The sequence below is a fragment of the Akebia trifoliata genome, chromosome 6 (genome assembly GCF_017979445.1).
Source record: "Akebia trifoliata isolate Shusen 1 chromosome 6, ASM1797944v1, whole genome shotgun sequence".
Classification (NCBI taxonomy): domain Eukaryota; kingdom Viridiplantae; phylum Streptophyta; class Magnoliopsida; order Ranunculales; family Lardizabalaceae; genus Akebia; species Akebia trifoliata.
Genome location: NC_141380.1, coordinates 28,996,280 through 29,020,769, shown reverse-complemented (window position 1 = coordinate 29,020,769; position 24,490 = coordinate 28,996,280). Strand labels below are relative to the sequence as shown.

At 34.2% G+C, this 24,490-nt stretch overlaps 3 protein-coding genes across 12 annotated transcripts; 2 read left to right on the top strand and 1 right to left on the bottom strand.

The window, feature by feature from the left end:
- The first annotated feature begins 1,346 nt into the window (after nucleotides 1–1,346).
- Nucleotides 1,347–9,935, top strand: LOC147400682 (PQ-loop repeat family protein / transmembrane family protein). Of its 6 annotated transcripts, none has more exons than XM_086446477.1 (15): nucleotides 1,795–1,947; nucleotides 2,117–2,194; nucleotides 3,203–3,467; nucleotides 3,885–3,927; nucleotides 4,802–4,828; nucleotides 5,244–5,342; nucleotides 6,368–6,570; nucleotides 7,139–7,325; nucleotides 7,408–7,533; nucleotides 8,467–8,586; nucleotides 8,705–8,725; nucleotides 8,811–8,869; nucleotides 8,994–9,084; nucleotides 9,285–9,401; nucleotides 9,776–9,935. In XM_086446477.1, the coding sequence occupies exons 3-14, from the start codon at nucleotides 3,232–3,234 to the stop codon at nucleotides 9,366–9,368; spliced, it is 1,296 nt and encodes a 431-aa protein (XP_086302603.1). In that variant the 5' UTR covers nucleotides 1,795–1,947; nucleotides 2,117–2,194; nucleotides 3,203–3,231; the 3' UTR covers nucleotides 9,369–9,401; nucleotides 9,776–9,935. The 6 variants fall into 6 exon arrangements, with proteins under 6 accessions (XP_086302604.1, XP_086302603.1, XP_086302602.1 ...); XM_086446476.1 differs by having other exon boundaries at nucleotides 2,482–3,467; XM_086446478.1 differs by lacking the exons at nucleotides 1,795–1,947; nucleotides 2,117–2,194 and adding an exon at nucleotides 1,347–1,487.
- A 634-nt stretch (nucleotides 9,936–10,569) lies between these two features.
- Nucleotides 10,570–17,380, bottom strand: LOC147400681 (PLAC8 family protein). 5 transcript variants are annotated; one of them, XM_086446484.1, is made up of 4 exons: nucleotides 17,228–17,380; nucleotides 16,636–16,840; nucleotides 13,761–13,987; nucleotides 10,570–11,056 (listed from the first exon to the last, which is right to left on the bottom strand). In XM_086446484.1, the coding sequence occupies exons 2-4, from the start codon at nucleotides 16,817–16,819 to the stop codon at nucleotides 10,886–10,888; spliced, it is 582 nt and encodes a 193-aa protein (XP_086302610.1). In that variant the 5' UTR covers nucleotides 16,820–16,840; nucleotides 17,228–17,380; the 3' UTR covers nucleotides 10,570–10,885. The 5 variants fall into 5 exon arrangements, with proteins under 5 accessions (XP_086302610.1, XP_086302606.1, XP_086302607.1 ...); XM_086446480.1 differs by having other exon boundaries at nucleotides 17,221–17,376; XM_086446481.1 differs by having other exon boundaries at nucleotides 17,145–17,364.
- A 3,763-nt stretch (nucleotides 17,381–21,143) lies between these two features.
- LOC147400680 (Chaperone DnaJ-domain superfamily protein) lies at nucleotides 21,144–23,939 on the top strand. Its single transcript, XM_086446471.1, has 3 exons — nucleotides 21,144–21,640; nucleotides 22,662–22,731; nucleotides 23,704–23,939. The coding sequence occupies exons 1-3, from the start codon at nucleotides 21,243–21,245 to the stop codon at nucleotides 23,764–23,766; spliced, it is 531 nt and encodes a 176-aa protein (XP_086302597.1). The 5' UTR covers nucleotides 21,144–21,242; the 3' UTR covers nucleotides 23,767–23,939.
- The last annotated feature ends 551 nt before the right edge of the window (nucleotides 23,940–24,490 follow it).

The following is a 24,490-nucleotide window of genomic DNA, read 5'->3' as shown; positions in this document are numbered from 1 at the left end:
ATATCATAAGATTTACATAAATATAAATAATTAGTCTTTTTATTTTTTGGGAAAATCAATTACAATGTTTGGACAATTTTAAGAAAGTTTCTTGACAGCACATCCTTAGGCATGGAAAATAAATAATGGAAGAGTGTTGATTTTGTAATTCAACCTCAAAAACTCATTGACGTGGCAGGTACAAGAATCGTAGATTTTTTTCCTCAGGATATACAACTATACATGTTTTATGGGGATGTGCAATTGTGTATCCCGAGTGAAAAATATACGATTCTTGTGAGGTACATGTCAATTGAGTTTTTAGTCACCCTGTCACGTTGAGTTACCAAATCATTACACGTAATGGAATGTAATATATATATATATATATATATATATATATATATATATATATATCGGGAAATGTTCAGCACCAAACATTTTGACAAAATATTTTTCAAAACATGGGTTAGAAATTTTGGAATGGCCTGATTTTTGGTGAGGATGATCTCTCATCACCAAAAATTAGCCCATTCCAAAACTTCTAACCTCATCAAAAATGATTTATAAAAAATGGACGGTTCACGATTTTTCAACTTGTAAACATGGGGCTAGAAGTTTTGGAATGGGCTGATTTTTGGTGAGGATGATCTCCTCACCGTAGAGATCATCCTCACAAAAAATCTGCCCATTCCAAAACTTCTAACCCATGTAGAACAAAAATGATTGGTTAAAATGTTGGCCAAAATGTTTGGTGCTGAACGGGACTCGTGTATATATATATTATTGTTAACCATTCTACTTTAAATTTGAGAGTTGGGTGACCATCACCATCAACCCAAAATTATTTTGTTAGGGGTGTGTAACACTATAGAAATTAAGATCTTTGGCTGGACCAACATAAAATGATTAAATTTGACAATTTTAATGGTTATTCTGATACAGATCAATTTTTTTTTTTTAATTATTATTTCAGATTTCAATAGAATGCTGTTTGTGGGTCCAAGGCATTTCATAGGGAGAACATCAAACGTTTTGTATTCATAATAACAACAAATTTTTGCCTCTCATTAAACTCGATCTGGGTAACCTACGAATCTGAAAATAAGTGGAAATATTGCTTATTTCGCGGCGCAACGATAGCATCTGCTCTTAATTGATCATAGGTTTTGTGAGCCCACAAAGAAATAGTAAAGTCAATGGCTAAAAGTATCAAGAGTAGCATATTAGGGAGACCGGAAGTGGGATTATAAACTGCTTCAGGAAGTACAGGATTGGTACATTCGTTATTCTTCTTTTTCCCAGCTTATCGTAAAACCAAAGTAATCATCAAGTACAAAAAAAAAAAAAAAAACCAAACCTTCTTTTTCTTTGTTTTTATTTCTGAATCTCAGTCTCACATTAGAAAAAAGAAGACAAAAAAATCTCTGCTTTTTTTCTCCTACTTTCCGTTATTATTGTTGGGATTCCTAATAGATTTTCAATGATTTCTGTCACCTTCTTCAGTAGTAAGTATTTGTTCTGGGAACTTACGTATCTTTCCTAACTCCATTTTTATGCCTTTTTATTACCATATGATATATGAGTTTTTTTTCTCTCCTTTAAACAGATTTATAAAGTTTTAAACTTTTCTTGGCATTTGAGAAGTTTGTTGCTTGTAGAGAAGTTTTAACTTCTTGTTACAGTCTTCTGAGAGTTTATGACTTCTGGGTTTTTCTTTTCAGGTCTCATTGATTTCCTTTTCCTACCCGTTCTTGCACCAATATAAATCTTAATAACCCATTTTTTAAATGCTTGGATGATTTCTGGGTTTTGCTGTTTTTTTCTTTGTCTCAAACTGATTAGTAAAAAAGAAAGAAAAATAGTTTTATACTTATCTTGGCATTTGCAGAGTTTGTTGGTTGTATTGAAGTTTTAATCTTTTTACAGTCTTCTGAGAGTTAATGATTTCTGGGTTTTTATTTTCAGGTCTCATTGATTTTTTTTCCCTCCCTTTCTTGCACCAATGCAGACCCATTCTTTTTTATTGTTTAAATGGTTGTATGATTTCGGGGTTTTTCTGTATTTTTTTGTCTCAAACTCATTAGTTAAAAAAAAAAATAGTTATGAAATCATCTTGGGTTCTTGGCATTTGCAGAGTTTGATGATTAGATAGAAGCTTTAACTTCTTTTTGCAGTCTTCTGAGAGTTACGACTTCTGGGTTTTTCTTTTCAGGTCTCATTGATTTCCTTTTCCCTCCCTTTCTTGCACCAATGCAAATCTTGGAACCCCAAGACATAATCTTTTCTATTGTTTAAATTCTTAGATGATTCCTGGGGTTCACTTATATTGTCTTTATAGAGGTCATATTATTAAATAGCGATATATATTGTTTGATACTTTATCTTATGTATTTTTATTTTATTTTTCTGAAATCACCAATGCACACTATGATAATGATATTTCTGAGACATTTTGAAGAAGTTCATGGGAAGTCAATTTAAGATTAATCTTTTCTACAGTTTATAGCTCTTCAAACATTGAATTTCTGTTCTTGGATGCCTGCAATGTCAGTGGTTGGCATTTGATTGATTGCTCTCAGTTTATGATTTGTGACATTTCCTTGTTTTATCTCAAAATAGTAAGTTTCTAAGCTTATCTTGGTAGTAAATTTATTCCCTTTCACCCCAAGTTTGGTGTATAGGTTTCTAATGCTTTGTTCTCAATATAATATTTCTTGAGTTAATTTCTCCACAAACTTCACTGCAGTTCTATTCATTCTTTTTTTGTTGTTGTTGATAAGCATAATTCAATTCAATTGTTTGTTTAATTTTGAAAATCAATCCAGAAAAACTAAACCCCATCCCTGCTATTGGGCTTAAGGTTGGTCTTGTGAACTTCAATTCATGGATTTTCTTGTCTCATATCAACGACCAGTTTGTACTTGTTTGCAATTGGAAATTTAGTTAGATAGTATGATGGAGTTTGAATTTTGACATTCAATGCGTTACACTTCAATTTTCTAAACATCCAAGATTCAAAGTTTGATTCTGCACAATTGATTTTTGGAGGGAGAGTTTATGTTTCTCAACCATGTGATTTAGTTCTTTTTTCTTTTTTTTTTCATCTTTCAATTTACTTCAAGAACTTGCATAAATTGGTTCTTAGATTTTCTTGTTTATTAGTTTTTTATATTTATCAACTAATAGAAACTTGATTAAGTTAAGTCTCTGGTTTTGTCAGATTGAAAGCGAGGCCTCTCTTTGTATGTGATGGGGCTTTTTAAAGGATCACTACCTGTTTGTCCGAGAAACGAGCATTGCTCGCAATGGGTTCAGACCTACATAAAGTATTGTCTTTGCAGTGTGAAGGATGGAGTTTCATTAACTCTGGGTATTGTAAGTGTTATGAGTTGGTGTATTGCTGAGCTACCTCAGATCATTACAAACTATAAGCAAAAGTCCACAGACGGCCTTTCGGTTGCTTTCTTGTTAACATGGATTGTCGGGTAATGCTTCTAATCCTCAATAATATCTTGAAAGTTTATATTTTATATTGATTTGATGTCAGTATTTTCTCTAGAAAAATGAATCCTGAGTTTTGTCTAAGTAAATATTTCTATAAGCATGCTTGCCTAAGAGATCTATATTGCCTAGGCGTTTAATTAGGCTTAAAGTATTTTGTATCTTGTGGATTATTTATACTAATAGCATGCAATTTGTATAGATTTATTTTAGTGTATCAATAACAAAATTTCCATACTTCTTTATAATTTTAAATATCGTGCTCTAGATTATGTATTCACTTAACTTCTGTAATAATGGGTGGATCAAATGTGATCACGGTGCCATGAAATGGATATTGTTCTCTTTTATTCTTGTTTGTTGCAGTTTTTAATATTAAATGGTTACTGCCTCCATTGCAGAGATCTTTTCAACCTTTCTGGCTGCATGCTTGAGCCAGCTACTGTAAGTTTTCCTTCCCTTTTCTCAATACAAGTACTTGTAAATATTAAATGATGTTAATTTAACCAAGTGAGAGGATATTGTGCTTTGTTGGGTCATATTGTATGCCATTATTGATATTTATTTTGTTTCTTTAAATTACTTTGAGAAATATGACACAATTACACTACAAGGTGTTATTGTTCTCTTCCAAAAATCAAAATAAATAGATGACAATGTAGCTATGCTTAGTATACACATTGAAGTGAATTTGTGGATAGGAGTCAAATGTCCACCTTTGGTTTAATTCTTTGTAGTTTTTACCATCTATTTGGAACTTTGTTATTTATCTAATATGGCTTAGTAAGATTATGTTTTCTTACTAAAGATTTTTTTATTGGTTAAAAGTGAGTTAAAATGCATAATTACTAAGGAATATTTCCTTGCCTTAATACCACCCTAAAAATTAACAATGTGAAAGTGTAGAAATCTAAAAGTACTGAATTCTTTTGAAGATTAAGTACACAAATTGAGAGATTCGGCAATGTCACCATCCGTAGTGAATGAAACGTGGTTGTGCCATGTGGTACATCCCAGATGTCTTATTGCTTCCTTCTTGCATGCCATCTCTTTCATTGCAGTGTGACACCCTCCATGCTGTCATTAAGTTCCATAATGATCATTTTTTTTTTTTGGGGGGGGGGGAATGGATCATTTAACAATCTCTACAAGGCTAGACAATAATGTTGTTGATGCATGTCTTCCATGTTGGATAGCATACTTGAATACGCTTAAAGAGGGCCATGCGATTGTTATCTTGCATTAGAATGTAGTATAGTTGATTGAATTTAGAATATGGCCGTTAAACTTACTGAACCATTTCTGCTTTATGTTGCAGCTTCCAACACAGTACTATGTGGCAATGGTAAGGGTTTCTGCTAAAGCTTTGTATATATTTTTATGGTACTTAATTGGGTAGTACTGGGACTGCAATACATTTGATAGTACCAAGTCTATATCTTATAAACTTTGCCTAGTCTTATTAATTGCGATTATCCGATTAGTTGACCCCAATTAAGATACCTCCTTGACCATTAATCATTTTGATCGGATGATTTCTAACAATCCGACGTAGAAAAAGTTTCTAAAGGCTCTTGTTGTTCTGTTTTTGCTGTTTGAGTACAATTGTTGGATGATTAGGATCATCTAACAAGGCTGATTTTTTATCAATAGGTAATACTACAACTATGGTACTAAATTTTATTCAGTTTTATCTCATTCTGTCCTCTTGTAGTGGATTGTGTAGTTAATTTGTTAATAATGTTCTTGGTGTTCTGCAGTTGTATATGGTAAACAGCACGATTCTCACTTCTCAAGCTGTATACTATGGTTACATCTACAATTATATGAAAGCAAATAGACGAGGCCTTCCTAATAAGGTCAGCCTTTCAGGAAGCATTTTCATCCCTGCCTACATTTTTTTCCCTTGTTTTTAACATCATGGATCTGTTTGTTCACCACCTTCCCCCTCTAGCCCACCAACACCAAATTATCCAAATTTTTCCTTGTAAAAATTTGGCGAATAACAAATTAAATAGTAATCATTGAATCGAAATAACAAATTAAATAACATCATTTTTATAATTCCCAATTTTTTTTCAGAACTTGTTTCTAAATCTTTCTTGGATTAAGCTGAATGGACTCGTGTCGAATAATTGCTCAATCCAATCTTGTTTACTATACTCTAGACAAAGGAGCTTTCTTTTTCTCCTTCATGTTTCATTTTCTCTTCCCTGATAAACAGTGAAATTTATTGGAAATAAGAAGAGAACGTAAATTGAGGTACACAAGGGATGAGTATCCCAAGACAACAATAAAAAAATTGAAAATCTTCTATAACCATCAAGCCTGCCTATTTGTCTTTGGTATTCTGCTCAATCACTGTGCTAATGATTTTCCTCAAGATTGCATGTTGTTCTTCTTCATCGCGCTCTCTCCCTCACATATAAATAGAAAAAAAAAAGAAGGGAAATGAAAAGAACAATGAACATTCAGGTACACCCAGATTCGGGAATCCTAGATGACAAAACAATATATACGAGAAATAGCAGAGGTCTGATAAAATCTTCGTTCAAAGTTGTACAGAGGAATCCAAGTAAACCTCTAGCAAGGAGCACTCCAAGCAACTTAAGAATTTTCAAAAGGACATAAAAACATATTTAGTAAAAATAAAAAAATCTCTCTTAAATACCTCATGTAACAAGTATTTTATAATAAAGCTAAGTACTAATAATATGATCAAAAGACTTCACATAATTTGTCTCTCATTTGTTTGAATATGGTTAATGGTCAAACTTCCCTTAATTCTCTAGACAAACAAATACCAATAATCATAAAACTACCACACATGCTTTCTCAGTTACTATTATACCACATTCTTTGACTTCTTGAGTTTTAAATACAGGATCCCACGTTCCACCAACCTGTGACAGTGGATAAAGAAAAACATATAGGTAATGCTGTTGGTGAGAAACAAGTTAAGCTTGGGGATCAATGGACAAATGGGTCTAACATTGTGCAGGGAGCTGTGCTGCCAAGCTCCCCTATCCCTGTGGCTGCTCCGTTCCTTTCTCGTCTAAATTCTATTGGGAGAGACTTGTACTACATGTAATTGCCTCAATCTTATTGCAATCTTTAGTCAGTGCAGTTATGAGTCTTAAGTAGGTACAGTTATGTATCAAGTTTATGAAAAATTAACAAAAAACCATGACCTCTGGCACGAAATCAATCAAATTGGCCAATTGTAACCATGTGATCTGTTGCAATTGGAAAAATTCCATGGATGATCAGCATAGCCACCAAAATCTGTGACTTATTCAAAAAATCGCGATTAAATCACGAACTTTGTGATTAAATAAAAAAGTAAAAGATGTCCTTGATGCACTAATAAGAGAAGATGACCTCGATAAAAAATGATAATTATCATTTTATCGATGAAAATGTTAGATAATGAGGATGCAAATGAAGATGAACTGATTTTCGTCAGTTGATGAATCTTAACTTACACTCATGACAACATTATATTTTGAACAATAGAAACCTTGATTTGTGTTGTAGACCTATGGTTGCCAATTGGGTTGGATTTTTTTTACTTATAAATTGTTTCGTGGCCCTAATAAGTGCCAATCCAAATGTATGCATGTGCACCATGTGGAATTGTTAATGAATTTGTCAGGTCAGCGAGATCTCTTGCAAAGAGTCACACACCTATAGTAGGATCTTATTTGGCACACTCACATGATCAGAAGAGAACAACTCCCATCCCATGCCACAATCCACGTTCCGTTGATGAGCCTTTGCTTGGTGTCCATCTTTCTACACAATCTGCACCACCATTTAACACCAAAAGCTTGCTATGTGTGGTGAGCTTAAAAGGCAATGGCATGTTGATCTGTTTTGGCATTCCTTCTATTTTATTATCTTCTAACTTTTCTTTTGTTGCAGATCTCTGCAGTGACATTCTTTGTTAGCAGTTTTAATCTCCACTTTTCTATGTCTAATAGACATAATGTGGTTCTAGAAAAACCACCCCAAGGAGTTGTAATCCAAGTAGGAAGAACACTTTTGCAGGTAAGAAAATACAGTAATTTGATCTTTCTATAAAGTTCTCAATAAAATATCAAGTCAAATCTAGATGAGGTAATATTTCTTATGAACCACATTGTGCAAACACCACAGTTCCTCCCCCGTTCAAATGGTCACACTCCTTTATTTTTCTTTTTCCTCCTTGTTTAATTGTTAAGAAATAATGCAATTTATTAGATGGTTAGGATCATCCTATTCAACTGATTTTTGGGCTTTGGTCAATTCAATAAGTGACTCATTAATACTTATCAAATTTAAAATAAATAATAAGTGACTCATTAATTGGTCAGTTTGGATTTGATTAGATCACCACCAAGTCACCAACCCAATAGTTGGAGTGGAGGAAGCATGAAATTTCCATACTGTGTTATGTTCCCGAATCCAATTTAGAATATTAAGAGTTGCCAAAAACTGCCTAAATGAACTCTAGTGTTTGATTTTCAGTGGGCATTGGAGTCATCATAGAGTGCCCAAGATGTCAGCATTGGCCTCTTTGGGGTGCTTTAGGTAGCACAGTCGGCCTAAGTGATGGCATGGGGCGATATGAGCCTATATGGCTTGGGAGGTTGGAGGCACGAGCATGGGCATGGATGGAGAGTAATAACTCCATCTCTTTTTTGTGGGAGTAGCTTCTGCACAAATTTGGGAATTATAGGGGTTTTGGGAGTTGCGACTGATGAGGGTATGCAATTTAAGTGGCAAAATGAAATTGAGTTGTAGAAGTTGCAGCTCAACTGTGTCTTCCAAGCATTCCTTTAGATTTTTAATTCTCTTGATTACTTGAAGTTGCTACATATTTTTTGATAATTAAGAATTTTTTGACAATGAGTTTTCAAATGATAGGAATTTGGTAATGCTGCTGAAAATTTAGTACTAATGATTCCTTTTCTTTTCTTTTCAATTGTCTGGGTTCTTCAGAACAATGGTGTACTAATTATGAGACAAGGGGCCGAAGGAAGCAGTGGGATTGGAAGCTTCCTTGGTTGGGCAATGGCAGCTATTTACTTGGGAGGACGGCTTCCACAGATTTACTTAAATGTGAGGTTTACATTTTTTAGTCTTCTACCAATAAAGTTGCAATTTTGTATACTAATTGTCATTTATAAAACACATGATTGAATATAACTTGATGGTTTGGTTTCTAATCAATTTGCAGATCCGAAAGGGCAATGTTGAGGTATGTCCTTTCAATCTTGAGTTCTTTCATGTGTACTATGGAAGCTGTGAATATTTCTGACTTCTGATATTACCATAACATGCAGGGGCTTAATCCATTAATGTTCATCTTTGCGTTAGTTGGAAATGGGACGTATGTTGCGAGGTGACTCTTCCCTTCAATTCAACTTCAAATTACAACAATAGAGTTGTATATAAAATGATTCCGGTCTTCTATGGATGAAATATTTATCAATATATTTTTTGTGTTTTTTTACATCTTTCTGTAGCATTCTTGTGAGCAGCTTGGACTGGTATAAAATCAAACCAAATCTACCATGGCTGGTAGATGCAGGAGGATGTATTCTTCTTGACATTTTTGTATCCTTTTTTTTTTTTTTTAAGTATATATATTATGCTCTGATTCCATTTCATTTCTATTGAAATTTAATTATCGAGTCTTGTTTCTGATCTCTATTGTGGGATTTTCAACTCTTCTTGATTGTAAAACAATACATATATCTTAGAAATTTAATGTGTAAGTGGCAAACAATAATGTAGAACCTTAACAGTTTTTCCAGATACTTACTCAGTTCGTCTATTTTCGTAAGCGGAAATTCCGGGATCTTCAGAATAGGCATGGTGAATTTGTACTGCTAGCTTAGCTGATTACAAAGTCAAGTTGCAACAATTCTGAGGTGATCTCTCTCTCTCTATCATTATGTACTCCTATCGATGCGACAATCCAATCAATCGTAGCTGTCCCCACCATGTTGATTATCATTACCAAAAATCAGTCCATTCCAACAACAATAACAATATGAAAATTCCACCTTAAGTATTGGCTTAATTAGATAGTCTATATTCCGGGTTTTTTTTTTTTTTTTTATAAAGTCATTCTCATATGAGGTTTTAGGAATGTCAGAATGAAGTAATTTTCTATGAAGATGATCTCCATGAAATAAGACTTCGATGATGAATTCACTTGCCAGTTTTGATTAATCGCTCTCACTTTCTTGTGTTTTCATTGTTTGATATTTGTGATTGACTTGAATCAATCATTTTCTTGTAGGATGGTCCTCTTTTCCTTAAAAATGGATGGAAATTGCTGTCCCGTGAAATTGAGGGAGTATCAGACAACTGGTGATAAGGCCAGAATGTGGTTCCACTGATAAAAAAATATGCATGGACAAAACAATCAAAATATTGGTCATATAATTTTTATTTTTTATTTTTTTCAGTTCTTTAACTAGTGTGACTAGAAGTTTCATACTCTTTTTAACTCATCTAATTAGATTATTAGATTCAAGTTTTAAGTAAGAAAAAAAATCCTCAATAATATATTTTTTTTCTTCTTATAAATATAATGTTGAATTTGTACCATTAAGATGAATCTTCCTATCATGTTACATTGCAGCTCTCCCATCTTTGGAGGAGAGAAATTCCATGTGCGATGGATAATATTCACATTCGTTTCTTCTCCTATGCATACATAAGAATGGTGAAATATATAATTTGGTAAATTAGCATATCCCATGTTTCTCATCTTTAATAGCTAATTCCAGTTCCTTCTATAAAAAAAAAAAATCAATGACATCTACGGGTTCTTTGGAAATCAATGATTCTTTCAAATAACTCTCTTCCAACCTATCCATCATTACCAGATTTGGCTTTAAACCACTTAAAAAGAGAAAAACCAAACGCTTTGAGTTGTAGTTAGCTCTAATTGTCAACAGTCAAAAGTAGAACTTGAGTGAGTTGAACATCAGAAGTCCGACTCTCACGAGTGAACGAAACAGATAACCAAGAACATCATCCACACATTCTTCTCAGATAATGTACATGGGTATATTGGTCCAGAAAAAATCACACTAAATGTTGAGCCAAGTATAATGTCCATTCCCACAATTAATCAGAGTAATGCAATATTGATCTGTTCGTAAACATATTTTAGATCCAATCTAACTAGGTTTCTGAATATACATATATCCAGAGCCGGTTCAATAGATCAGAATAGATGGGACCTAAAATTTTCTCTTTTGGTCTTTCAGTAAGTAGCTTAGAACTAAAATACAACATATGCTGCCAGAGGAAGAATTCCTTTGATGGGGTGAGTAAAGCCTAAAAACAAAAACCATCTGTCAGGAAAATGTGGAAAGACTGGGATGTCACCATTACTGCTTTATTCTTTGGGAGTTGACTCCATTGTTTGAACTGGTGGAGCCGTAACTTCTGCAAGTTTAATGTCAGATTGATAGGAGTTGCCTGACCTGTCACGGATCTCCCTGTACTCTTGACAAATGGCACATAAGTGGCAGAACACATGAGTTGTTAGGTCTCCACAGGGTGCTTCCTGTTTAGAAAATATCAAAGCAGAAGGGTGAACTTAAAAACAAGTCAATAGTGTAAAGAGAATTTCAATTGACATTGTTATATACCAAAATGGGTACATAGTTTACCCAGATAACCATCCTACTAGGACAAAGTGAATGATAGCTAATCCACAAATTATTACAATATGTGTGACTGTCACTCCTATATATACTTTTCTTACAGTCCGACTAGCCTTTGTAAGGATTTCACCCCCCCTAAGGGCCCTTGGGCTCATCTCTTGGCATCCAAAAACACGATCCGAAGCTTCAGGTTGTAGAGGACGAAATTCTATGAAAGTTGTAAAAAAAAAAAAAAAATCTAAAAAAAGTTATTTTTAACCGTTGAATTTCAATTTTAAGTTTGGGAGTTATGTGGAAGTTCTGGTAGCCTTCCATTTTCAAAACCTTGGATCAAGCTCAAATTAAATTGTTTTTTTGAAACTTTTTTCTTTCTTTTTTCAGGTCAGAGTTTTTCGAAGAAACTTAGAGGGCTGTGGTCTTGGAGTGCTGATGTGGTAATCCATTTGAGCAAAACGACCCTTAGTAAGGCTTAAAATCTTACTAAGTTAGTAAGGAAAATATTTCTCCTTCGTATGAGCCCGCTTACTCCCCTTTGAAAACTCTATGTGAAAGCTTCGGCGAGCATCCGGAAAGAGTCCTGTCATGTCTTCTAATCATCTGATATGTACCTATATTATGAGTGGTGTAACTTAGTCAGGAAAGGTGAGAAGAATGGAATAATTATTTAGAATAGTTGAGTTTACTATCAAAATACTGCATACACATGACCCTGTGAGATACGATAACAACCTCTTCCCGATCGTTAAAGCCTCTTCTAAACCCAAGATCCCAAGAAAAGTGTTCTCCAGAAGGGACAAAGAAATCACTGATTGGCACCTCTTATTTTTTGAGAAATGGAATGTAAGTTTGGAAAACACTCTTTAAGAGGTGAACATCCAACTGATCGGTCTTCTCAAAACCTAATCCTATTCCTAATCTCCACCTTGAAAATGATCTTCTGAAACATCTGGCCACAAGTTTTCTAAATCACTTTCCAACAACCACAGCCATGACAGAGGTTACTAGTTTACTTTCCCAACAGAACCTGTCAACCCCATACTTTTATTTTATTTTATAATATATTGAAAAAAGAGAGATAACAAAGTACAAGGAGGCCGAGGAAGCCTCTCTCAAAGAGCAACAACACAAAGAAAAGCTAAAGCATCAATAACTGTCAACCCCATACTTCTTCGCCTTGATGACATCCTTCCAAAGGTTTGGACCCTCCTCACCAAATCTCCACAACCACTTCCCCAAACGAGCCACATTCACTGGCCCTAACTATCTAATTCATACACCACCAATTTCTTTTTGGCATACAAATTTGGCTCCACTAACCCCAATTGTTTTATCCCTTATTCTCCTACAAAGTATAGGACTCCAAACCCTCTCACCCCATCCATGGTAAAACAATTTGGATGTAAGACGGATCCCAAATCCTCAGAGGCGTATTTCTGGCTTACGGAGTCAGCAATTCTTTTAAAAATAAAAATAAATCAAGCAGCTAAATACCAACCAGAAAATCAACTAGATATTATGCCCAGCAGACGGCAAAGGATTGGCATCATAAGTAGCAATGGATTCAGAGAGTTAGATTAAAAGCTGATCAGATTGAGAAAGGTAGATCAGCCTCATAACATCAATCTTACAGACAATATGGCTCTAGAAGAGTATTCAAGATAGTGTAGAAACCATTTTGTACTTGCCCCCTCTATTTGATTATAAGTTTAAGTGAAAGTGTTTTTATTTTGTGAACAATAGGAAAGTTCCATACTACTTGATGCTATATAACAGTCATGTGTTCCACCATTTTCTTGACCACTCAAATGGTGATCTACCACTTGGATAAGCCATAGACCACATAATGATCAAAGGATCCCACAGTTTGATCTATGATTCTTCCCTTGACAGCTAATCTTATCTATTTTAGGGGCCTTTCTGGTGGCCCCATAAAACAGGACCACTTTGTGCCATGTAATTTGCACCATCCACATTTCGACCTTAAGATAGGGTTCACACCATCTTAGGGAACTCTCTCTCTCCCTCTCTCACCAACAGTTTCTTTTATACTCACTGCCAACCCAGACAAAGGAGGGTACCGTCAGGTAGTAAGCCAGTGTCAAATCTTTGCAATCTCTTAATATATCCTGATCAGCCAATCCCAAATTTTTGGTGTAAGGCTTTGAAGCTGACGATGATGAGCTTTGAATAGGACCTTACTTCTCCATAGGGTACTGTCAGGTAGTAAGCCAGTGTCAAAAACTTTGCCATCTCCTAATATGTCCTGATCAGCCCATCCCAGATTTTTGGAAGGCTTTGAAGCTGACGATGATGAGCTTTGAATGGGACCTTACTTCTCCATTGTTCTGTCATTGTTTGGTTTTTAGAAGAATAAAATAAATAAAAAACTCAAGACCAGATAAATTGATTAGATTTTGGGATATGTCCTAGGATGTTGTTCACTTTCACTGACTTAACATTTTGGACTTACTCTTAGACAGGCAATGTGTGAAGTATAGCGTCAAGACAAAACATTTCTCCCCCACAACCATGAAAGTCAAAACCCTATGTTAAAAACTCTAATACAGAGCAGCATAAAACAGCATATAGAAGTTGACATCATACCGGAAGATTATATTTTGACCGTAGAGATCTGCGGTAGCCACATGCATAACATGCAACAAAGCAACCCGGTAACCCCAACAGAATACCGTCGGTCAACAGACAGCAGAGTGCATTAACAAGACCCCACAAAATAAAATGGGTCATGCACGAACCAGCCAAAGTTCCGGAACCCAAAAATTCAGCGTTCTTACCAAACAAGTAGCAAGGGCATAAAAGGCCTATACAACCTGTGTAAAAGCAACAAACACTGTAATTAGTTGATGTGTTACGTGCTTCAAACATGCTAAACAATATTCATTACTTGATCAACCACCCCATGAGTCTCATAAGCTATTTTAGCACCTAAAATGGAAAATGGAAATGCCAGATAGTAATGAAAATATGCACATGTTTAGCCAACAAAAAAAAGAGTATATGCATACATTTGGGTTACACTGAGACAATGGTTTAGATTTAAATCATATAATAATAGTACATTTGAAGCTATCTACTCTTGATTACGTAATTAAACAGAGTTTTGTTACTCCAAACTTTTGCCATCTTTGTAATTCGAATGGTGAGTCAGTTAATCACATTTTGATGCATTGCAACTTATGGCATTCCACTTGGTCCCATTTCTTTGGGCTTTTCGAAGTCTTCTGGGTGAACCTAAACTCATTACTTTTTTTTATTACAAAGTTGGGACTCTTCCTTGTTTTTGGGGAGAAAGAAAATCATTTGGAGGTTTCTTCCTTTTGCTACCTGGGGGATGTGGATGGAAAGGAATAAGAGGATCGTCAAAGAGGTAGCTTCCTCTTTTCGGGATGTTGTAATGAATATTTTGGGGCTGCTGTTCTTTTGGTGCAAGTTGTGTCTTGAATTTAAGGGGGTCTTCTTTGAGGACGTCGTCTTTAGATGAGACTCTGTGATAGTTAGGTGCTTAGCTTTTATTCGTCATCTCAACCAACAGTTGTATTTGCCTTCCTTTTTAATAAAATTTATACTTACTAAAAAAAAACGATCAAACAAGGGAAAGTATATTATGGCAAGTAGGGAATTCAATCTTCTACATCCTAAAGGGACCCGGCTGTAAATGGATCGGTCCTAAATGGGCCATAAAATCCTAGCCCAAGCCATGCTCATATAAAGATTGGACCAACCAACTAAAACTACACCTATTGGTAATATTGAAAATTTAGACTCAGCTCTGGGATGGCTGGGCTTGGACACATAAAACTGTACTTTTGTAAATAAAACTGCACCAAATTTTCATAATCAAGCCCCAAAGTAGCCTTCAATATAGCTTGTGAAAAGGCATACCAAGATATCTAGTAGGAAGATTTCTTGTCTCGCATCCCAGAGCTGAGTCTAAATTTTCAATATTACCAACTTCACCCACTCCAAACACTTTGCCATTTGTAATATTTATGGGAACAACTTCAAAATACCCTAGGATACATTTCTAGAGCCTTAATTGTCTATGTGGTGCATTAGAGAAGAAAGTTGTGCCATCTACAAATTGTAAATGACCAATGATAAGACTAATCTTTAACATCTTAAGAAATTTTCAATCTCCAAAATCTTCAAGGAAACACGACCCAACATATGCATCCTCATTATCTTAAACCAAAGAAGCCAACAACTAATAAGTAATATCCCTCCACTCATTTCGATAAAAAAAATTCTTAAATATAAAAGCATCAACTATTCTCAACTTCAGCACCACCACCACTTGTTCCTGATAAAATTAATTCTTGAACATAACATTCACAATCCTCAAATTTACCACAACCTTCCTTCCCCACTATAGTGTTCAAACTATAAATTTTCATGCATAAAGGTTAGAAAGAAAGTTTTTCTCCCCATTCTCACCTTCATCCACTAATTCTTATACCATTCATGACCCCACATTTGATCATCCTCCATCTTGATATCTGCACATGATCATTTGAGTATGTGGGGTCTACACTTAGAACTGACACCCAAGAAGAGGAACACCCAGTTGACATTGATGGTTTAGAAATACCTTGAGGAGATTAATTTTGTTATCTTGTCCTTAGGTCTATGATAATTAGAATAGAGATTGAGAAAGATGTTGCCCATTGAATTAGAGCTGGATGGTTAAAGTGGAGGACACTTCTAGAGTATTATGTGACAAATGAATACCAATCAAACTAAAAGTAAAATTTTATAATATGGAAGTAAGACCCATTACTCTTTGTGGAATAAATGTTAAGTAGTCAAGAAGCATCATGTTAATAAATTGAGCATAATAGAGATGGATGAGTGCAAATACTAGGAAAGATAAAATATAAATAGAAATTACTGGATCAAAAAAAAAAAAAAAATTGTAGTAGTAACTCCAATAGGGGATAAACTCTTATTAGTAATTACAGCCTTAAAAGAAATATTCACGTTGAGGGTCTGAAAGGGTGAGAGGAAAACCCAAAAGAACTTGGATGGGGACAATAAAAACAAATATGAACTTTCTCTCAATAACATAAGATTTGGCTCACTAAGCCAATCCCAAATCTTGGGATAAGGCTTTATTTCATTGTTGTAGATGAATAAAAAAATAGTTCTCTACATGACTTCTTTGAGGCACTATTTTTCAAGTTTTGTGGTCCATCTTAGATTTTTAATCCAAATCAAAAGTGGGTATTGGTAATTGTAAGCGCTTACACCTCGGCCATTTAGTACAACTAACTATAATAGTAGTGGCAATGAGATAACATAAACAATCTATCACAATTAGAGAAAAAAAAATAATCAAAATAATCAAGTTGCACCTTCCATAAATTTGTATGTATTTCTTTCAGATAAATCAAGAAATCAAAATTTGTGTGTACTTCTTTCAGATAAATCAAGAAATCAAAGGGGGCAAAAAGTAGCCTACAGCTTTGCATGTCATCACAGCAAGCACAGATTCCAGATGTCCACTGTGTAGAATCCTCATTTATCCGAGGACGAGGAGCGGCGATTAGACCGACATTCGGATTCGGTGGGACAAGCTCCGCTTCCAAATCTGACTGTCCCAATGGAATGTAAGGAGGTGGTACGTATTTGCCTTCACCTTTCATTCCTATTTGTTTGAAAGATTTCTATTATATACAAAATAAACAAAACAAACAGTGCTGGATCAGTAATTTGCAACAAGAATTAGAGAAAAACATAGACCATAAACCCACACCCAATGATCCATATATATACAAGATAAGATATTTGGAAAAAAACAGAAGGAATATATTTGGAATTTTATTAAAAATTTTTTTTTGCTACTTTTAACAAATTGGGTCTTGGAAAAATCTAAGAAAACGTCTAAATTTTTAAATCATACGTAAAAGTTTCCAAATTTTCTTCGTTTTAATCGTCGAATGAACAAAACATACTCAAGAAAAAGATCACATTTTTGGATTTCTTGACCTGCGAAACCCTAACTCCAAAAAATTTTCATTGTACTCTGATGAGAGAGAGAGATTACCAACAACCTTTGATGTTTTTCTTTGCTAGTGATTGTGATTGTGAGCGTGGGGGGTTGTGACTTCTCAGAGAGAAATTAAAGGCCGTAGCTGCAACTTCAATCAACCGACTATCTTTTCAAAGACAAGGACACATGGCCTGTATGAAGAGAGCCTTCTCGAATCTGGAGTGACGTTCCACACCTTTTTTACTGGACCGATCAGAGGACAAATGTAAATAGTAATTCATCCCAGGAGCCATAACCTTTGTTGGTGCCACGTGTTATTTTGTTGTGTGGGGTTTTTCACTACACATGTCACCCTGTCATTGAGGATAGACTAATACCTTTATTTTTAAATATGTCATCATCTTCAACTTCTTTAACTTCTTCAACTCTTCTCTTTGAGAATTTCTTTTTCTTTTTTAATACCAAATAATCCATTTTCTTCTACTTTTTCAAAATCTTACCAGAAGATCACACACATGGATAGAACTAATATAGTTATTTAGAGTAAGAGGGTATTATTAATTTTATTTTATTTTCATTATTTCATATTTTTATTTTTTTCTGTTTTTTATTTTTTTTTTATTTTTTTGGCTTTGGAGATTCGAAGCAGTGGTCAAAGAATACTTTTGGGTTGGAACATTATGTAGGATTGGATTTAAAATGTTGAAATTGAGATAAAAATAATGAGATTAGAATGAAACATATGAAATTGGATTGAGATTAATGAGAAATATGGTTGATAATGAATAGGGTTCTCATAGTTACAATGTTGAAATTGATTAAATTGAATGTAGTTGGATTATGTTAATCAATGGACGTTTTTCACAATCCAAACAATATGAGGGTATTTTTTGACATTTAATCATCTATGTTAATAGATAATCATTTTAGTTGAGAGTTTGATTGGGTCAATGAACGTCCAGGGTTAGACCTCATCTTGTGTTTCTCGATGCATCATTGATACCCCACTTTGAGAGAATGAGAGAGAGAAGGGAGGGGGATTTAAAATACTCACTCAAAACTTTACCATTATTATTCGTATGACAAGAGAATGCGGAGTGGAAGTGGTTTGACACAAAAGGAGCTAAGTGGTCATGAATGCCTCCAATTTTATATTTAAATTTAATATAATCAAATAGCATTTTGGCATATATAAAAAATAAGAAAATTTCCACCTACGACAATATAATCGTGTTGTTTAATTTTTAAATTTATAGAAGTGTCCCTTTTATCAAATCTTCATAAACCCTTTAATCAATATTTTAAATTATAGCATGTACTAATTTGTTTAGTTGATGTTAGAGATTAGGGCTCAAATCCCACCAACAATGAGTAATTAAACTTATTAAAAACAAGCTTTCCAGTTAAAAAATATAATTTTTAAATTATAAATTTGTACTATATCAATCCATGTGCCTTTGAACATGTTACCTTCAATTCTTTACTATTATAAAGAGAGAAGGCAGAGTAAAAGTGCTTTGACACCAAAACTTGGATTTCGAAAATGCCCCCACCTTAACATGAAATTTGAGAGTTGTTATTGGCACAATAACTTTTACTTGTTACACTCCAATTTCTTAAATTATTTATCATACCCTAATTAAAAATTAAAACAGAATATTCAAACATTACAAAAGTGTGGCTCAAATTATAATCTCAACATTACAAAACATTATAATATTGTTCAAATAATTTCAGCAGATGTTTACAGTTATGATTAGACTCATATAAAATCTTAAACTCAAAAAATAGAAAAAAAAAAAAAAAAAAAAACATTTCTATTGGCAATTCAACTTTTACTTATTTTCACTTGTGAGGACCATTTTGATCACATCATATGAGGTAGAAAGACGAGAAGAGAAAGCAAGCCAAGTGTTATTTTTCTTTGTCTTCACAAGGAACCATTTCTAGGTCTGAACTATGGTCGCACTGACCTTCAGTGCGTTATTACATTTCATATCAAATTCCTCGATCCTTCTTCCAACCGTTTTCAACTACCTGAATTAAGGAGGATTCGATGAGGAACTTCTTGATCAAGATCATCAGCATTGTAGACATTGATTTTTCATGGAAATCTCAATCTCTACTCGAATTTGGAGTAGTCACTATTCTTTTTTAGAATAAGGTGTGAATGAGCACCCAAAAGATAATTTAAAAAAAATTATTTTTGCAGTGACTCTCATACGGATAAGGGACTAGCTTACCTAATATCTAGATAAGGGGTCTATTTTAGGAAATAGGAAAAGTGTTAGTCACCCTATTTCCTTCACATTGAGTGGTAATCTATGCATTGATCATTTTCATTTTTTTTTTTAATTTAAAAGAGAAAATCAGTAGAAAAGAAAATATTTTACCTTCAAACTTAGAGGGATTTTATTTTGGACCTAGATCATGGGGGTCACCTCATTATTAGAGGGATCCCATGATGACTAGACTACAAGTATTTACATTTTTATAGAGGTAGACCTCCAAAAAAATTGAAAATGAAGAAATAAAAGGAAGTTAGGAGAATGAGATGGAGAGGGGGAAATTATTTCTTATACCTATCTTAAAGTTTTAACCTTTTTTTCTTGTTTTTAATGATGTATTTGTGTTAGAATTTTGGAGAAGAGAAAATAAAAAGAATTGAGTGAGATTGATGAGAGTATGTTTTGAGATGAAAGTTTAAGAGAGAATACTTGAGAGCATGTTTTTTTTGGATTTGTGAGAATATGGGATTTATATAGAATTGGGAGATGATTTTTAAGGATAAAAGAATCCAATCCTAAAAACAAATGGAAATGACAATTTTTTTTTCTTTAAAATTTCTCAATTATATGAGGGTATGAATGAAATTTATCTTAAGATTTTGGGAGGTTGTTTGTAGGATGACATGTGGAAGGTAGGTTACATGTAGAATAGGATAAAGTGGTAGAATGATTTAAGGAATGTGTTGGGAGAATAATAAGATAGAGTAAGGTAGGATAGGATGGGAGAGTGATTTGAGGAATGATTTAAGGAATGTGTTGGGAGAATATTATGGATTTGAGAATTGGGGATTGGGGATTGGGGATTGGGTAATAGTTTATGTTGAGTTGGATTTATGATTGGTTTAAGTCCAACGGGCTTAGGGGTTGGGTTGGATTTGATTAGGTTAAAGTATGTATATGATTGAGTTGGGAATGAGGTTGGATTTAGTGAGAACATGGGCTTGAGGTTAGATTAGAAATAGGGGTAGATTTTAAAAATTATATAAACTTTATTATGGGCCTATATGACTATTTAGAAGTCCTATGACTTTTGATTTGAATGAAAATATCGAATTTTGAAGATTTTGGCCCTTAGGCCTGTTGACGATTTTTTTTAATAAAAATATGTCATTTTTTTAATCATTTTTCGAGTGAGACCCATTCAAATTGGGGTGTGTATAAGCATCATCCACATCAATGAATATCTCAAGGAGTGGAAAAACCTAAGAACCTCTCCACATTAACAATTCACTTATTTTCTTTAGGATGAATCTCCATTTCGTGCATTGAACAAGACGAAATTCCGTGTTGGATACACTGTTCATTGTAATTCCTAAAACATGCATTCGTCATTTTTATATCACTTTAATATCTATAAATTCACAGATATACCAATGAAATCATCAATTATAAAAATGACGAATTCACTTAAAATACATGTTTTGGGAATTAAAATGAACAATATATCAAAACCAGAATTTGGACATAAGTTGCGTATGCTTTGGAAAAAATTCATTTTCTTTATTTTAAATTGAGATGTAATATGTAAGGTCCGGGTGCCAGTACTCATAAATTTAATATAATATTAAAAAAATTGTATACAGTTGGTGTGGCGTTAGTAAAAATTGGTGTGGCAACAACAACTATCTATTTATATTATATAAATTATTTATAATAATAATAAAAAATTAAAACCCTTAGTTAGTTAAAGAATTTTCATGGCCTTGAAATGAACACGGTACAGATATTAGTTGTATTTAGGTATTTGAGGAAGAATAAAGGAATTGTTGCAGTGGTGAGTGTTGGAAGATGGGGGATCATTACAAGGTGTTAGGAGTAAGTAATAAAGCAAGCAAAGAAGAAATAAAGGAAGCTTTCAGGAAATTGGCTTTAAAATTTCACCCAGATAAGCACATTCAATCCTCCAAGGTCGTCAGAGATAGAGCAACCCAAAGATTCAAACAGCTCTCCGAGGCTTACGAGATTCTCAGCGATGATCGAAAGCGTGCTGACTATAATTATTATTATAATTATCGCAGATCTACTAATAATGCTGCTGGTCATGGGGATGGCGGCTTTAATCAGAAAAGCAGCAGCACTAAGAAGAATCAGAGTAATTACAGAAGAAGAACCGCGCCTTCCAATGTGCAAGATTTCAATCCTCTTCATTTGGCGCGCAGTTTGCTTCTCAATCTTGCCTTTGCTGGGTAATTTTTTAATTTTTTTTTTGTAAAAATGGTATATTAATTATGACTATTCATATTCATATCAATTTAGAGAATGGGTATGTTCAATGAAGGTTGATTATAGCCCCAATTAGAAGAAATGTTCGAGTTGAAGACCATAAAAGAGAGGGAGAAGAAGACCCAAAAGAATGATAATGAAAGTAGATATAAATTCACTCTCAAAGTCTCGATAACATCACTAGACTTAGGACAGAGTAAAATGGAGGAATACGATTTGTTTAGCTGACCCTAAATCTTTGAAATAAGGCTTTGTTGTACGACCCACTTGCAAAACAATGACAAAAGATATGGTTTTTGACATAGCGGAACAAGGCCCAATTAATCAAATCCCAAACTTTTGGAATGATGATGATATGTTATTCATGGATGTCATCTTTATGGTGAGTGATTTTCAGTACCAAATTATAGAAAGGGTATGTTCAACGAAGGTTGATTACAGTCCCCACTTAGAAGAAATGTTCATGTTGAAGATTATAAAAAAAGCAACAAGAAGACCCAAAAGAATGTAGGTGGAGATAGCGAAAGTAGTATGAATTTCACTCTCAAAGTCTAGATAACATAAAATTTGACGACATAATGGAATGGAGGAATATGATTTGTTTAGCTGACCCCCAGGTCTTTGGCTTGTTATTGTACACTGTTACATTCGTTGAGTGGATGTGATCACACTTGCAATGACAAAAGACAGGTTTTGACATAATTTAATGAAGGAACAAGAATTATTCAATCAATCCCAAAATGGTAGAAATGATGATGATATTCATGGATTTGTATTGCAATATTGGTCATCTTTATGGTGAGTGATTTCAAAGCCATTTTTGGGTGCCCAGACTTAATCTTAATCTTAATCATCATGGCAGACATATCTGATTGGAGGTGTTTGTTGTTGTTAGATATGTTTTGTGCTTTTATATACCATTTGAAAGTATTTTTTTTTATATTTTACTTTCCCTGACCTCAAAATGTTGTTTTTGGTGTGTAGTGTCTTATTAGGTGGTGCAGTTCTTATTGGGAGAACTGGGGAAGCACTGTGGAAGATGCGTAATCCTGGGGTATGGAATTCATCTTTTATTTGCTTTTTTGTTCTAATATTCTCGATGTTATGGCTAGTACATTTCCCTTTTCTTTGTACCTCTGTGCCATTATGTCTGTTTACACTCAATTTGCAGCACATCCAAATGTCGTCAACCTGAATTACTTCTTAAACATTTGTAAAAGCCTAGATTCTCTACTCATTGTACTGACCATAGTTTAATTGTTCGAATATTAGATTCAAATTTGATGAAAATTTTAGATAAGTCCAATAAAGAACGAAACAGGTCATTAAACATCCAAACATTATCAACCACGTTAATCTTGGTTTTCAACTCGATACCAAATAAGACTGAGATGACTCGAACAAATTGTCTAGTCTCGGTTGTATCAAATTTTCCAGCGACAGTCTCATCTTCATTCCCCTATGTAATCGTAGCCCAATTTTCGCTTTAACGACCCATGCTTTCTTGCTAAACCTTCCAGAATCTTCTTGGTTGGAGATGGTGTTGGGAAAGGTCATTTAAAGAACCTTTGTGATGTCCTATCAAAGCCTTGGAGCAGGAGATTTCACATGTCACCAAATTAGGCTCATTGACCCCATAAACATTGGGCCCACAACCCCAAAGGGTTGTCGAGATGGCTATGATCACGCCTCAGGAAATGCAACCTTGTTTCAAAGGTTGTATTAGTGAATGAAGACCTAGGATGAAGGATGATTGGTGTTTTCATTGAGAAAATTTTGAAGCTACAGATGGTTGGGATCAATGAACAGAACATCAAGCCTTATAGTTCAGCATTTTCAACCTCTTTATGGAATTTCAACTTTAAAAGTTTACTTGGAGTGAAATTCTGTTTTTGTTTTTTTTTCTTCTTTTCTCTTCATCACTAATTATTAAATCAGTTGACATGAAAGGAATGGAATAAATTTTAAGCAGATCACATGATATTTTACTTTAGGACTTACTAATTTGATTGAGCTTGGCTTGCAGAAATCTTTTGAAGAAGCTATGGAGTCAATTGAAAAGACCAAAACAAAGAAAGAGAAGAGGTAAAACCACCTCGGTGATATAGTAGTGGTTGAGCGACTTGGTTCACGTTCTTTTTTATTTTTTATTATTGAAGTAAATATGAGAAGTTTTTTTTGTTTTTTTGTTTGGGGGGCTACAAATGTGTTACAATGTTTGTACATATCATTCAGAAATGAGCAGGAAGTTGCAATTGTAAATGTATTTCTTTGGTTGATAGTCGTAAATGTACGTAGAAGACTGCTAAATATCTACATGCAACAAGTGTCGGGCATAGTGGCCGGGGCCTCCATTCAAACAGGGAGAGGTTGAGTCCAAACCCTCTCATTGGCCACCCACACAGATTTATCTAGTCTTGCCTGGTATGTGTGGTATTGCACGTATTCGGGGGATTTGGGTGAGATATGGACATATGGTGCTTTAGGAGAGAGGCCAGTTTCCTCACCCCCTAGTCAAGCTTAAGGGTTCGAAAACCCCTCATCGAAAAACCTCTCTTGATGTAGTAAGATGGCTTAAGTGTGGGATTTAATTAAACATTGGTTTTTGTCAGGAGAAAACCAAATCGATCTCAATTGAAACATTTCAAAGTATTCCAAGCATTCAGGGCTAATGCATGTTTTTAGAGAATTCATTTTCAAGGGATAAAAATTCCTTGGAAAAATGAATTCTATGAGAATGATTTTCCACAGTTTAATTGCATCTTGGAAAATATCAAACTGGTGTTAGAGTAGTCTAAAAACTCATTAACGAG

Excerpts from the sequence above, each read along its gene's own strand:
- LOC147400682 (XM_086446478.1), top strand. The coding sequence starts at position 3,232 with ATGGGGCTTTTTAAAGGATCACTACCTGTTTGTCCGAGAAACGAGCAT. Across the intron at positions 8,870-8,993 it reads AATGGGACGTATGTTGCGAG|CATTCTTGTGAGCAGCTTGG; the intron begins GTGACTCTTCCC and ends ATCTTTCTGTAG. Across the intron at positions 9,085-9,284 it reads GTATTCTTCTTGACATTTTT|ATACTTACTCAGTTCGTCTA; the intron begins GTATCCTTTTTT and ends CAGTTTTTCCAG.
- LOC147400681 (XM_086446484.1), bottom strand. The coding sequence starts at position 16,819 with ATGAAAGGTGAAGGCAAATACGTACCACCTCCTTACATTCCATTGGGA. Across the intron at positions 13,988-16,635 it reads CTGTGATGACATGCAAAGCT|GTTGTATAGGCCTTTTATGC; the intron begins GTAGGCTACTTT and ends GCTTTTACACAG. Across the intron at positions 11,057-13,760 it reads GGTCAAAATATAATCTTCCG|GAAGCACCCTGTGGAGACCT; the intron begins GTATGATGTCAA and ends TTTTCTAAACAG.
- LOC147400680 (XM_086446471.1), top strand. The coding sequence starts at position 21,243 with ATGGGGGATCATTACAAGGTGTTAGGAGTAAGTAATAAAGCAAGCAAA. Across the intron at positions 21,641-22,661 it reads CTCAATCTTGCCTTTGCTGG|TGTCTTATTAGGTGGTGCAG; the intron begins GTAATTTTTTAA and ends TTTGGTGTGTAG. Across the intron at positions 22,732-23,703 it reads GGAAGATGCGTAATCCTGGG|AAATCTTTTGAAGAAGCTAT; the intron begins GTATGGAATTCA and ends CTTGGCTTGCAG.